Source organism: Xyrauchen texanus, chromosome 36, assembly GCF_025860055.1.
Source record: "Xyrauchen texanus isolate HMW12.3.18 chromosome 36, RBS_HiC_50CHRs, whole genome shotgun sequence".
Classification (NCBI taxonomy): domain Eukaryota; kingdom Metazoa; phylum Chordata; class Actinopteri; order Cypriniformes; family Catostomidae; genus Xyrauchen; species Xyrauchen texanus.
The window spans coordinates 7,181,590-7,197,711 of NC_068311.1; the positions used below are offsets into that span (position 1 = coordinate 7,181,590).

The 16,122-nt window shown below is 36.3% G+C and overlaps 1 protein-coding gene across 4 annotated transcripts in view; it reads right to left on the reverse strand.

The window, feature by feature from the left end:
* LOC127629791 (amyloid beta precursor like protein 1-like) overlaps positions 1-16,122 on the reverse strand; it is a 61,177-nt gene that overhangs the window by 13,355 nt on the left and 31,700 nt on the right. For all 4 annotated transcript variants that reach the window (XM_052107034.1, XM_052107036.1, XM_052107035.1 and 1 more), the window contains exons 2-4: positions 5,880-6,065; positions 2,414-2,543; positions 141-253 (exon numbers count right to left, since the gene is read on the reverse strand). In XM_052107034.1, coding sequence (XP_051962994.1) covers positions 141-253; positions 2,414-2,543; positions 5,880-6,065 — 429 coding nt within the window. The remainder of the gene's footprint in view (positions 1-140; positions 254-2,413; positions 2,544-5,879; positions 6,066-16,122) is intronic.

Here is a 16,122-nt window from a genome sequence, read left to right on the forward strand (position 1 = left end):
CACAGCATGGGGTTGGAGTTCTACATCAGACTAACCATTAAAAATGTTAAGTTCGAAAATGTTAAAGCTGAATTCAATTCATAATTCTTTTTCAGGCTATATAGTTTCCACATTAATTTGTAATTTAGCATTTTTTTCACCTCTTTCGCAATGTTGTGCCAGTACACGTAGCTCTCGCAAGAGTCCATTTGCTCCTGGTGCAAAAAGCGGCAACGATCTGGAACCAGGAGTGCCTCACTTACATATTCACCAACTGAGAGATAAACAATAAGGTACAACATGATAAATAACAGTATAAGAGGACAGTTATAGGGGGTTGCTAAGAACGAATGTTTAAGAAAGGATACAATTATGGTAATGAATGTGATTCTCAAATAAATCCAACGAAAACAATGGAAGATGAGGTTGATCATTGTGCAGAAAAGGAGTTAAAACCAAAACAGCAGTGTTAGCATTTTTGAAAATAGCCACTTGGGCTGATGTGGCAAAATTAGAAAGTGGGAACTTTTATATGTTTGCACTATGTGAGCAGAAACCAAGGACGAAGGCTTCTGAAAGCTAAACAGCTGTACCAGCATTACATATTCATCTGAAATAGTTCTGAGCCAACAGATTCATATTTATTTTTCAGCATTGCAGAGTAAATAGTATACAAATTATTACTATGTATATTACAAAAACAAATCACTTAAATCACAGAAATATCCTGTACAAATTGCACTCTTAAGCCTTAAATGCATGGGTGTTAATCATTGTTTAATACTGTACCTTTGGCACTATACTGTACCAAAATAGTGAACAATTTTCAAGACAATTAGAAATTTGTATAATGTTTTTTTTATTTTTTATTAAATATTTTCACTTATTAAAGAGATGATGCAATAAATGATAGAACGGGATTCATTAATTCCACAGTGAGATTTTATGAGACACAACTGGCTGTAAAATACATACTGAGCCACATAAGCTACACATATATAGTATATATTTCTCAGGCACCTATTGAGTTTAAATAGGCGTACAACTTAAATAATTTCAGCAGTACGCCTAAATGGCAATAGCCAAGTTGTTTATGTGTTGTACACTTGTTATTTTTTACTTCTACGTTGCTTTTTTGTCAAATAGCAATGTGAAATGTTAATCAAGTAAATCACAGAAACAAAAGCGCTATGTAAACATGCATTGGGATACTTGTAATTCGCCATTGTTTCAAAGAAAATGTACATTATATAGTAATCACTTGTAGGATTATAGCACATGTTTGTTATGTACAGTAGTAAGCAAAGCAATAGATATCATGTGATGTAAACTTACAGTACATAGATATGAAAAAATCATATAAATATGATTTATGAAAGCTAAAATATATATTGGTGACACTATAACATATCTCAGGTCCCTAACAAGTGTACACTTTTGGCAATTAAGCAATTTGATTATATATTTATTTATTTGCAGCTTTGGCATTTTTGTTATTGTAGCATTATTTGTTAGAAAAAGGTTACGGAATACTAAAGAGTTGAAGACATTTCTCCAAAATATGGATGAGGTAGAGAGGGTAGAATGAGGTCACTAAAGACCCAAGGTATGTATTTAAAAGGGTTAAAGGGAATTTTTCTACCCAAAATTAAAATGTATGTGTGTACTTATGTGTGTATCCGCATATTCAAATGTGCCGCAAACTATGGCAAACTAGAAGATTTTCTGCAAATGGCAACTTAAATTTAGGTCTATTGCTCACACTAAGCTGTTATATTGGTTCAATAGATGTGTAATGTAGCACACAAGTTATATTGACCACTTTTATGATACTTTAAACAAGGTTCACTCAGTAGTTTTGTATGTCTTACATTGGCTTACACTGAGACCTAGTTGACAGGATGCTACATCATTTAAACACAGTAGTTTTCAGCTACCAGTGCCATTGTAAAATTTCACTATGCACAGTAAACCAGGATTCATTTAATCCATCAATGAAAGTGTCCAATAACAGTGCAGTAACTGAGATTAAGCGAGTAGTCAGTTGGTCATGTGATGCTAACATGGCTGCCCCCATGAGACGCCCCTGCTCCATGTTTTACAAGGTTACTGATATAACTGAACTCATCATCTAACATGTGGTCATTATTTTATACATATATTTCAAAATTACATTCCACGGAAGAAAGAAAATCATATCAGTTTGGAACAAAATGAGGGTGAGTAAAAGATGACAGAACTTTCATATTTGTGTGAACTATTGGTTTGAATGTCCACCAAAGAATCCAACTGAAGAAAAACAGTATAAAACATACTATGTAGTACTCTGATCGCAGATTATGGCAATTTCATGTAAAAATGATAATGCCTAAAAATCTCAAATCAACATTGCCTTAGAAAGCATTCAAGGTGAGGTTTACGGTTCGTAACTTACCAAGACAACGGTAGGGAACAACAATGAAGGAACGGGTCTGACAGTGACCCCATCCTTTCTTACACCAGCCTGGGACGGTCGCTGGAGATGAAGCCTCTTCCACATGGGAGATCTGAAGTCCTGGATACATCTGATACACATACATAGAGCACGACATACAGCCAGACAATCACACACATAAACAAAAGAAAAGAGTTGGGGAAAGGAGTCAGGATCACAACAACTGGAAAAAGGTGAGAACAGATGAGAGACAGAGAAATAATACATTTAGCATGCAGTAAAAAGAAAATACAAAAACACAGGGGAATGAATGAAAGACAGAACCCTTTGGTTTTGCTGGTCTCAGCTGGTTTTAGATGGTTTAAAACCAGCAAACCAAACTAACCTAGCCAGCTTGACTAGTCTAGGAGACAAGCTAACTATCATAGGCTGGTTTAAGCTTATTTTTTTAACAGGAAAAGGTAAGGGTAGAAAGAATAAGAGACAAAGAGGCAAAATATATAAAAAATTGGAACTACAATAAAGGATCCACGTGGGCCATTTCGCCGCATTTATATATTCCAAAGTGAAGTAAATCTCTCAATTTTAATAACAAAGCAATATTATCTAGGATTGCACCAATATTCTTTCTATTCTCAAGAAGTCTTGAGTGTGAAATGTTGTTTAATGTGGAAATCCATCAATATGATCATAACACTAAACCGCCATTGACAAAGCAGACAAATAGATAATGGATTGTTTATGGATAGCTCAGGGTTGCTTTTTAGCGGGAAAGCTCCTCATGCAAACAGTAGATGGAGTGCCTGAGTCATTTGTGGTGGGTAAGACACTTTAAATAACGTGAACTATTTTTGAGTTTGGCCAGCAGGGGGCGTATTATTCCAGAATTTCATTGACTCATACTGAGCCATCTGTAAATCTTAAGGGCACTTGTGATTCATAATAAAACCAAAAACAATTTTATGTAATACATCAGGTGAGGGAGGGGATCACGATAGGAACAGAGAAAATGAACTGATGGAAAGAAACACGTATATTCAGGAATATTGCCACATGAGGTTTGTTTTTCACTATATATTTTTTTTCACATATATAGATCAGATTTGACAAGACAAGGTCAGTCATACAAAAATACAAATATTAATACACATTTGCTTGCAAGTTTCCATGTAAGAATTCTAAACTCAGTAACCAAGACTGCAGTTCATTATATCATTACATTCTGTTCCAAAAAGCAGATAATTACAAAGCAGATGATTCCTCCAGGATGCTTATTGGTCAAAATAGTGTTCCAACTGTGCTAAAATACACAGTATAGTAATACGATATAGCCATGAATGATAAACATCTGTTCACCTATCTACTGTGTATTTCAATGCACTCTGCCATTGAATAAAGTTATGTTACTATATATATACAGTACTGTGCAAAAATCTTGTATGTTGGCACATATGTTGCTTGTCAATAGGAAATATACATTATAGACTCCCAAACATTTTTTGCAAATAGAATAGAATAAAAAGAACAGGGAGTCCTGCAACAGATGTCATGGCCCCCACAGAGCCCCCCATTGAATACTGAGTCAGTCTGGGATTACAAGAAGAGACAGAAGCAGTTGAGACAACCAGAAAAGATAGAAGAACTGTGGCGAATTCTCCAAGAAGCTTGGAACATCCTATCTGCCAGCAACCAAGAAAAACTGTGTCCAGGTGTACCTAAGAGAATTGGTGCTGATTTGAAGGCAAAGGTGGTCACACCGAATATTGATTTAGATTTTTTATGTTTACTGGACTTTGTATGACATTATTAAAACTAATTAGTTCATTATTTTTGAAGACATACTCACTATGCAACATTTTTGCCTAAAGTGCATAAAACGTTTGCAGAATACTGTATATACATATATATATATATATATATATATATATATATAATCATTCAAATTGATGTCACATAGTATATACTGATATGTACAATATACTATTGTATACACAATATATTATATACCATATAAAATAGCATATGTTCCCTTGTCATATTTATGTTATAAAGTATTGTTCTAGGCTCAGGGATGTATAAAATGTATTCACACTGGGCTGAACAAAATGAGAGTGGTAGCTTAGAGACATATGGTCAGGGATTATTATGTTCTAAACAAGCTCTGGCAAAGATGCTGCAGTGCACTGGCCGACCGCCTGCTAGTCTAAACCTCATCGAGCCAGGAGAATGACACATTCTTTGGCCTCTTCATTGCATTAAATCTTTCAGTGTCACTCGTGCCAGCTAGCTTATGTACTGTATATGCCATCCTGTGCTAGGCTAGAATGTGGGCACAATGATGCTTTTAAAAGGAGAGTGATTGACTCGGTTAGCTGAGATTAGCCCACAATGAGGTGATTTTATATTGTTAAGCTAGGGACAGTGTGTTCATTCAGACATGGTTAGATAGACTGGCACCTTTATGACATTATTCAGACTGACATTGCAATTTTCAGGGTTGCTGTCGAGCAATAACATAGAGGCTTAGAGTATTGTGCAATGATGATGCGTGACATAATGCCGTATTTGGCAAAACACTTATATTCAATGATCAAAAAAATGCAAGTGAGGCCAGAATTGATCAATCTTGTTATTCTAAAGGGATAGAAATTGGCATTTTACAACATTGCAAATCTTTAGAGATGCAGGGTAACACTATTTTGTAATGTTGCTATCCAGTTGGGACAAGGGAAAGTACTGTATTTGGAAGCTCTGCTGTAAACCAAAGATAAATAAGCGAAAACAACAAGGCACCATTGCTCATCCCTAATTCCTCTAGATGAGACAACATGGAATGACAAAACTTGCAATCCTTTTAGAAATGAGAGAATACAGTCACATTAGCTGCACAATATGTTTCAGCCCGGGGCATTCAGAGCTCATAAATCTCCACGGCTGATTGATGGTGAAAAATATCCTCATTATCCTGCACACTTAATACACCAAGAGTTTGAGAGTGAGATTTGCAATGAGCATGGTGTTCTCTGTGTATGTTCATAAACTGTGCTGCACATTGCTAATATTAGACCAGTCTGCCCTCTGCGTTCACCTTGAGAATATGCCTGAGTGGAGGATGCTTCCCCACATAGTAATTAAACCAATCACCATGTATGCTCGTTTAAATGGAGTGAGTTTGATGTTTTACGCTTCACTGAAATTAATTACATGAAAGAGACCAAAAGAAAAGAACAAAATTAAAATAAAAGAGAACATAATACAACAGAATTAACGAGTTTAGATCCCTAGTAAGTAGAAAAGAATAATGGATTGTAAACAAAACAAAACAAACAAAAAACAGAACATGACAGAACAAAAAAACGAATAGAGCAAAAAATGTAAAAATAAACATTCAAACAGAACAAAACCAAAAATAAAAAAAGGGGGGAAAAACAGAACACAACGAAAATAGAATAGAATAGAATTGCACCTCCTGGCAGTATGACAGGATCCTGCTGGGCTGGGTGAAGCAACCCTGGCGCCCCTGAGGATCAGGTTCCCACTGTCCAGTCTCAGTGTTCATGTGCAGAAGCTGACGCCCACAAAACATGGCAATCTGCGGTTCTGCCACATGGGGACCACCAACTGGTCCATCCACTTCAGTCATAGCCAGAGCCTGAAAAAGAGAAAAAAGATTTGGACTTTTTATTTAAATGAATCCAAACAAGCCTGCATTTGTATACAGTCAAACTTACATTTACATGTATGATATTGGCACGCTTTCTTACAAAACAAAAGAGTTGTAACTTGTAACTGTAACATAAACTTGAATTATTTTGTGCCACTAGCATCACAAAATGACAAAAAAATGTAATATTTGGGCCAACAAAACGTTTTTCCCAAAACCCATGCCATCGGTTGTGGAAATCAGCTTGTATATGGCCTACTTATGTTGTCTCTGCATATTACGCTGTGATAGGAGGAAGTTATTTATAGTATAATAAATATTACACACTTAGGCTTTAAGGATAAATATTTAAAGACAAATAATAAGAATACTCCTTTAGTTCCATTCAAAACAAATCCAAAGGTAAAGATTATCAGATCGTTACAATTCAAAGCAACGCAAGAGCAAGAAACTGTATACAAAAAATGTTCAGCCACCAAAAAAACTCTCAATCAATCTTTAATTTAATCTTATATATTACAGAAAGAAAAAGAGAGAGCATTTAATTTGTTCTGCACCATCTTGAGTTCGGAGTGGCCTACATTCAGGATAAAAAAATTAATAAAAATCAAGCCTATAGCTGTCTGTTATTACTGCAAACCACCAAGTGATAAGAACATTTTGAGTACAGCAGAAATTATATAAAAAGTGGAAAGTACAGGACCAGGAGTGACATGGAGACAGGGAGACAGGGAAGAAGGGTGAGTTCAGTTGTTATCAGCAGCCTTGACAGCATCGAGGAAATGTAACATGGAGGCTCATTATTGAATTTCAAGTTGAGTCAGAAAGCCAGACTTGCAGATAACCCTAAATGCAGCTTATACATCTTCTATCAAACCTCTGTGTGTGTGTGTGTGTGTGTGTGTGTGTCTGTGTGTGTGTGAGCGTGTATTTATCACTTTGTGGGGACCAAATGTCCCCATAAGGATAGTAAAACCCGAAATGTTTGACCTTGTGGGGACATTTTGTCGGTCCCCATGAGGAAAACAGCTTATAAATCATACTAAATTATGTTTTTTGAAAATGTAAAAATGCAGAAAGTTTTCTGTGAGGGTTAGGTTTAGGGGTAGGGTTAGGTTTAGGGGATAGAATATAAAGTTTGTACAGTATAAAAACCATTATGTCTATGGAAAGTCCCCATAAAACATGGAAACACAACATGTGTGTGTGTGTGTGTGTGTGTGTGTGTGTGTGTGTGTGTGTGTGTGTGTAATTGGAGGATAGGCATAGGCAGTATTCTCAACCACAAAAGTGCACAGCAACTTAGAGAACCCAAAAGGAAATTAACAGATTCATATGACTTGAACTGTGCATCAATGATAGCCACAAATGTGTCTGGTTACCCATCAGAAGATTATTATTTTATTTATTTTTTTATTAAGGGCAAAGGTACACTATTATATAATTTTTTTTTACAAGTGGAACTGATTCAATTTGGTAATTGTAATTTTTTCATCAAAATAATGTGGCATCATTCCCCCAAATATCCTGTTTCCAGGATATCTACATAATACCCTCCCCACAATTCTCTCTTCATTATCTCTGGCTATATTCGGAATGGAATACTAGCATACTGCACAGTATTCATTGTATACTGTGTATTATATATATATATATATATATATATATATATATATATATATATATATATATATATATATATATATATATATATAAAATGTATTTCAAACAGTATACAGTATATCAAACACTATACAGTATGCAAAGCTAATTGTTTACATATTCTAGTTATCAACAGCTATCAACAGTACTATAGCAGTCCGCCATTCTGAACACCATCTGTACCTAATTCATTCTTCCTTCACGACACTTCACGTCAAGATTCTATTTCAATCATTTACTCCACCTATCTCTTTTTCTTTCTCGCTCTCTTTGGCAAAGGATGTTGGTATTGATCTGAAATCTGTTCGGTACTCCTGGAGGAGGGCCCCGGGGACAGCCAGACTAGCAGAACAAACAGTAACCCTGTGCCAGAGTCAGGTGTTAATACAAGCTCATTGACCAGCAGGTCACATGAGTACATCAACATAGAGCAGGAAACAAGGGATCGGAGCAGAGGAGGAAGTCTAATTAGGGAAGAGGGTTCATTTTATCTGGTTATCTATCCATTTAATTATGTAAAGCATAGTAGCTGTAGTGAGCACACTAATCTGTTCTCAGTAATGGGAAAAAATTTGTGTTTTATATTATGTGTATATCATTTGACCTTCTCAACCGAAACAAGCCCCACCCAGATTTACATTTGTTCGTTCAGTAATATTTGCAAATTAAATGACTCTGGTCAAACTCTGATGTAATGATATAGCACTTTGGATATACAGCTGAGGATATATTCATTTAGAAAAGTCTTCTGTGCCATAAAATGCCATAAAAAAATAAATAAAAAAAACCCAATATGATCTGAAGTAGCAAAATATGCATTTGCATACACAATTTATTTAAAAAGTACACAAAATGAAATGCTTTTCAAGTCAAGATAATTTATTTTGATAATTGACAATAATAACATAAACACATAATTTAGTTAAATTAGAAACAAAATGTAAACTTTCTTTGAAGTAAACTTTAGGGCAATTAAATGAAATCAAAATGCACAAGAATCTTCAGAAATGTCACAAAAGATAACACAAGAATGCATTTCAGAAATAAAAACTACCGTGCCTTACAAAGCATCATTATTCTGGGGTTTGTTGGGAGTTACATGTATTTATCCTGGATTAAGTTTAATCTGCTAAATTAAGAGTACATTTTATATCAGGGGTACAAAGACTGAATTAAAGAGAAGAAACAACATTACATGTGTGACTGTTTATTATAATGAAACCTTTCATTATTTTTGCTTCACTTGGACTGTTATATAATCATATTCATACAAAATTATTACATTTGATGAACAAACAGATTTTTAATGCATGACTTTTAAGATTTAACAGTGAGTTGAATGTTAATAATAAAAATAATAATAACAATTTATTCTATTTTAAACTGTGTATAAACATTATTAAAAATGTACTGTATTTATATACAAATATGTGTATTGATATATTTGTACATTACTTATCTGTAAGTGTTTATATTTGATATTGATTATCAGTATAATTAATGGATTGTCCTGAATGTTTTCCATTCTGTGTGTCAAGCTACATTGAAGAATTCAGGCTGCAAACATTTCCTATTCGTCTTTTTATACAGTCAATAATTTATACAAGTTTGGTTATGTGGCCAAGTGTGTTTCTATGTAAATTGTAATGACTAATGACAAACAACACATTTAACATGTAATTATAACACCAGACACTGAGTGCGTCAATCCTGAATATCATTTTGCATGCGTGCCTTTTGAGGGGGAGTGCTGCGAGGTTTCACGGCTCTTCGCTGGTGGGTGGTGAGACACAATCAAAGCTAAAAAGAAGCTCTTAGAACCCCGTCACACGTCTTTTACACTCCAAAGCTTGCTGTATTTCAATGACATCCCCAGTGAGGGCAACCAGGCAACCCAGGCAAAGACTGGAAGGCCGCCATACTTTAATCTTCAGTGACAGACAGTGTGAATGACAGAGAAGACACATAGCACTCAGGCAACCAATTAGAGTAGAGATGCCCACGGGGAAGAGGGAGGAAAAGAAGCAGAGGGAGAGAGCAAGCCGAAATGTGAGAGTGATCAAAGGCAAACGGTGCCTCTGCTGGCCGATGCAAATACGTTTGAAGTCCTAATAAAAATTTATGAGAAAATAAATATATAAATCAGAGCTGTAAATATACAATAAATATAGTGGGCCCACAGGAGAGAGCAGCATTAGTGCAGAGCTGAGAATAAGAGACAAATGCCATTAGGAGCCAGTTGGATTAAAAATTATGAAAAAAATCTCATCAGCTTGAAGCCTTGATGAATTGGTTATTGCTGCTGCAAAAGCATATTCTGAAAGAACCAGGATAACCCTGGGGTCACGACCTTGTGCTTAGTCAATGCTTTATTTCATCTGTCGGTTGCTGCTCGTGAAACTGCTCTCAGACAAGTGATGATCTGCTCATTTCTAGGGATGGGCATTTTCAAGTAATTTTGAAGATGAGTACTCTAACCCACAATACATGAGTACTCATAAATTAAAATGCATGTTAAAAATATCACATAAGTGAATCTTATATTTAATATTTTCCCACATATATTACATACGTATATGTGGGAAAATCTATGGATTTAGTGGAATTAGGCATGTACAATTATTTTGTCAACCATATCGTTATGCAGACTGTGAATTCGGCAACAGAAGGTTGAAAGTTCTGCTGCTGAAATTGGTCTATGTTTCCGTAAAATCGAACCAATGCCCCCAGTGGCCAAAGCTAGAAGTGTTGCTAAATGTATGCATTTGTAGATGTAGATGATGTACTACAGTCAAGAGTAACACATATTTTATTAACTGTACCCCCTAACCCAAACCCCATCCCTAAACCTAACTCTCAGTGGAGTAAAGATGCCAGAGGGATCTAATAGGAGATGGTGTTTGTAAGTAATTCAGAAAAAAGCAACTTTTCAATTTCCAGTATGATCATCCAATTTTTGTTGTTATATGTATCATTGGCCTGACATTGTAAGGAGATAATATGAGGGCTTCCATGAAAACCTATTTGTAAAAATTACACTACATGTCCATGGGCACTTTCCACATACTTTGAAATACAACACATGAAAATCAAAACTATTCAGGTAATGGGATGAGTTTTTTTTTTAATTGGAGGAAGGTCATAGTCACATGGGAGAGTTCCGGATATTTGAGAAGATAACCTGCTTGCACTTGTACAGCTCTCTGTTCCATACGCACACACGGCACAAACACACACTCAGAATCACACACTGTCAAGATCAATACCTAGAGCTGCTGTACAATCTTGCTCCTTCAGTCAATATCAGTGCATCACGAACCCTGAGGTCTGATCTAAAACACTCTCTCACACATGCACGCATGCACTCACATACACACACAAACACAGAAGGCTAGTTATATACCAAGGCTCATGTTAGATCGCATTCTGGGAATGCAGATACGTGTGACTCCATGATGAGCATAATGCGATTCATTCATGAAGTCGGCTAAAACATTAGTCAATGTCCACAATGGCAATGTTAAGAATAGCATACTACCATACAGGGACTGGCCATCTGGAGCACCGAGCATTTTCCCTTTGGGCCACTGTGTAATTTAGGCCGGCCCGCTGCTGCACAAGTACCGCCCGTCCTACAGGAGATGTTGGTGGCCGCCCTGGGCTCCAACATGGACGTGCGGGAACTCGTAACAGAGTGAGAATTCCATAAACTTAGTATGGGCAAAACAACACAATGGCTTTAACTTAGAAATCATGTATTTACTTTTATTTTGAAATCGCTTACGCAGTGGCATGACCTCCATATGTGTTTACTCTGTAACTCACATGGACGTCATTATTTGACATACAAATCACAATAATGGTGACAACCAAAAACAAAATATTAAGTATAAGACGAGCTCTGAATAATCACAAAATTACAAATAACTGCAAGTTACAACAAATACAATAACAGCAGCGTAAATAAAATCAGAAAACAGTAAAGCTATGAGCAGTATATAGTCATTTACATAATTTATTCATACCAAAAAAGCATTACTGGAAGCTGAAGTGCAACTTGCTGATTAATGCTCACGCCTGATAAAAATGCAGAAAATAAGTCATGAAAAATATTAATTGGTAGCTATTTGAGTCTTTGAGGCTTACTTTGCTTAAAGGATAGCAGAAACGGTGCTTGTCAAAGCATAGGACTTTTCCCTTTTTCTCAAGAATAACCTGGGCAATTAATTAAAACACTGCAGATATAAAGATGCAACAAACTCACTTAGAGTGAACATATGAGCAACTCATCTGCAAAAAAACATTAAGAGGTATGTTTATTTATTTTTACATATATTTATTTATATTTATATATGTACATATTCTGGCCAACTTTGTTTTCATATTGTATTTTGTAAATAAACATTTACACATAGTTATGTTGGTAAATTATGAGGTGGCTGTGTCTCAAGTGGTAGAGTGGGTCGGATGCTAATCGCAGGGTTGGCGGTTCGATTCCCAGCCCACATGACTCCACATGCCGAAGTGTTCTTGGGCAAGACACTGAACCCCAAAATCCCAATGGCAGGCTAGCACCTTGCATGGCAGCTCTTCTGCCATTGGTGTATGAGTGTGTGTGTGAATGGGTGATTGGTACACAGTGTAAAGCGCTTTGGTAACCTCTGAGGTCAGAAAAAGCACTATATAAGTGCAGACCATTTGCCATGAAATTTTAAGCATTGTCATCAGTGTCCTGCTGTGTGACACTTTCATCATCTAATTATTTTAAACAACATTTTATGATCTTGTATAGCTATATATACATACAGCATATAATATATTGTTATTATACTTGTTGTTTCCACAACCTCATATTCACTAAGACAATAGTTTATTTGCACTTCTGGAAAAAATTTGAAAGGTGATTAAGATCTTGTACTGTCACAGTACCTAAAATACATACTTTCCCTTGTACATTCATATCATTTTAACCTAACATCTGTATGTTGGGAAAAACGTTTTTGGACATGTTATTTGTCTGAACCATAAAGTGCTTATTTTTGGTGCCTTTTCTAAAACATCTACTCATCACATTTACAGTGGTTTTATGTGTTATAAAGTTATGTCAATGTTGCACTGGTGGGGCCCATTATCATGAATAGCAGTCAATAAAAATGTAGGGTTTTTTTTGCAGGCCGAGTTTGGAGGGCCGCTCAGGGTCAGAAAGTCTAGGGCCACTTTTTAGTCCCAGTTCGCCCCTGCTAACATACTTCCTACTCTCACAATTGCTGCAGCATATAGTATAGTATATACAGTTTGCCAGTTTGTATTAATGAGCAGTATACTGCAGAAAAAGTAAGAGCAGTCTGGTAGCATACCTATTCTGAATATAGGTATTATTTGAGCGGACTGTCAAATGTTGATGTGACAAGTTCATGTGACAACTGTAGGATGAACCATTTTCAATGGAATAATGTCTACTGTTTTACTTACAGTAGGCTACTATTTTCTAAAAATAGCAAGCAGCATACAGTGTATACTGTGCAGTATTCAGTAAGTAGTAAATTACTATTCCATTCAGAATTTCGTCCAAAGCAGAAAAGCACTAAGCAGCAACTTCAAGCTGAGGTTCTGGTGTATTATGGATGACAGAGTTGAACACACACCCTCATTCACTACAAGGTATTCAAGGTGCAGCCTTTTATCTTGCTTGTTGATGACAGATCTCATCTGTCTTGAAAAAAAATTAAAAGGTCTACAACACACGGGTAAGTTGAAAAGAAAGATTTAGAAAGGTTTTTCCTTAAGCATTCAGCCCTGTGCTCCAGGAGATACAGAAATAAACTGCAGTAAAGTGAATGGCTGCATGTAAACAACATATAATAGCACATTCCCCTGCAGGTTGAACCAAGACTGCATTATTAGAGACAAAAAGAGAGCAAGATTATAGATCTGGTTATAGTTTTGCTCTGAGGCACGAGCTGAAAAAAACGAACAAAAAATTGGTCAAAAAAATTATTATTATTAATATATGAATATATAATGGGAAGTGTATTTGAAGTGCTGTTACTGGTTAATTAATTTTATATGGTCCTGTGGTGTGACAAATTAATTTTGAAAAGTACATATATTACATGAAGCTGTATAATAATTATAAAAGAATCTGCAAAATGCTGTTTAAAATAGTTTTCGATGTCGTATAGCATGTCACACTATGGGTATGTCAACTACCCATTTAAAACAATGTGCAGAGGATAAAATACCAGCATTCGTACACTGCTCTCAATGGAAATTATGGCATTTTATACTAAAGCTGCGTTAAAAAGAAAATCCCATCAACATGATTTAGTCAATGTTTTATTTTAATAGACCATGCAATCTAGCAAATGTAATCAGATTACTTTCTGATCCATTCCATTAAGTTCTGTTCAATTCAGTTCAAAAGCTTTATTATCCAATAGATTTAAAAACAGAAAATTATATTTGAGTCATAATGCAAGTCAAGCTCCATTGTAATGCCATTGAAAAGCTTCATTTGATTCCCGTATGCTCTCAAATTCTAACATTCAACATCTACTGATTAAGCCCAGTAAAACAACCCTGACTACATTCACAAATAACACCACTCCATTCCTGAACTGATTTGTTCTCTTCCGCCAGTCCACCTCGCCATCTGGACAATGGAAACTTAAGATTGAATTGTTCTTTTAACAGTGCCCACACATCATACTGTTTCTGAATCTGAGCAAGAAGCCATTTAGACTGGGCTGCAGTGACGTGTGTTTGCTCTTCCCTCATTTTGAAAGAGTCTGGATGTCGTGATCGATTTTCCCTCTGTCAAAGTGGAGTGCAGAAAGCTGCCCACTTTTGCTCTGCTCATCCATGCAGAGAGTGAGTGCTCACCTTACCCGAGAAGCTCCTTTATTGGACAGTTAGAACTGGGTGCATCCAGTCTGAGTATAACAGATCAGGAAAGTCCAGCACACAGACACACACCTAATCAGATACACTGAAATGTGCCTAATTTAGCACAAGTACTAAGCCAGACTTTGAACTAATGACTGCTAACCTAAACAAGCTCCACACACAAAACTACTTTTGACATAGCCAGACCTATACAGTATATTGCTGATTAAAGGTGATGTTAGCCTCGGTCACCAATTACTTTCATTGTATGGAAAGGCTTACATTCTTCCTAACATCCCCCTTTGTGTTCCACATGGGAGTTGAACTGATTAAATATTCTACACCAGGGACTTGTTTTGGTCGTAGATGCAGGATGACGTCATGCCTTACGATGATGCAATCATGAAGAGCTGCTGGATAAGGATGCCAGTCCATCACATGTCACCCTTTAATAAGTCAACCTACAGACTCCCCTGCAGTAAATCCAGTGTGTGTGTGTGTGTGTGTGTGTGTGTGCGTGCTTGAGTCCTCTGTTCAGTACAGATGTAGTCATCTCTATTTATACCATGGGAAGAGCAACAGACCATGCGTCATTTTAGACAAGCGACTGTCAGTCAAGATTATCGAGCTGCAGATTTTTTTAATGTTAATGTTCTTTGCAATAATGGGGCAGCACTGAATAGTGGTCCCTCCACGCTAAGGATTTAGGACAAAACAACAATCAATATTCATGCACTGTATTAAATTTGATGAAAATTATTGTATATATATATAGGAATCATGGGCTGTGAAATGTAGGCATAAATGTGATGTAGGACAATTAAGGGAAAGTGTGTCATTTCTGCGCCACTAGCATCAACAAACAGAATTGCAAAAATAATGTCTATTATAATGGAGTTTTAACACAAATAATTATACACTCCAGCTTTAAACTTGAAATGTTATGCTTGAAATGTGTGCTTGTGCTTATCTTCCTTTAAAAATACTACAATATGAATGGACTGTACATACATCACTCATCCACATTTTCATTTGTGTCAAGTTTGATATAACATCTACCCTAACCAATGTCAATCGCTACATAAGATGATGATATAATATACATACACATAAAAATCAAACTTAAACATGTTGAAAAAGCCCATAGCAGCTTTAAGTCCCAGGAGTTCAGCCAACTCTTATAGTCAATATTTCACAGCAAGTTTTATCATGTCAGGAAGTGTCCCTGGAAACACTTCTTCCTCCATCTCAGCAGTACGCTGTACTTTTGCCGCAGTTTGGAGGAAAAAATAGAAAGGAACATGCGCAAACCACTCGCATGCACTCACACAAAAGTGCTTGTCTTTCTGCTGGACAGATGGCCTCAGTAGTGGGTGGCAACCCGGATCTCCAGCCCCCTCCACAGTTTTGCTCACTCACTTTCTGCTGATCTCAACCCTGCACAATCTGTCTACCCCTCCCTTTCTCTCCATATCACTCTCCCTCGTCCATCCTCCCA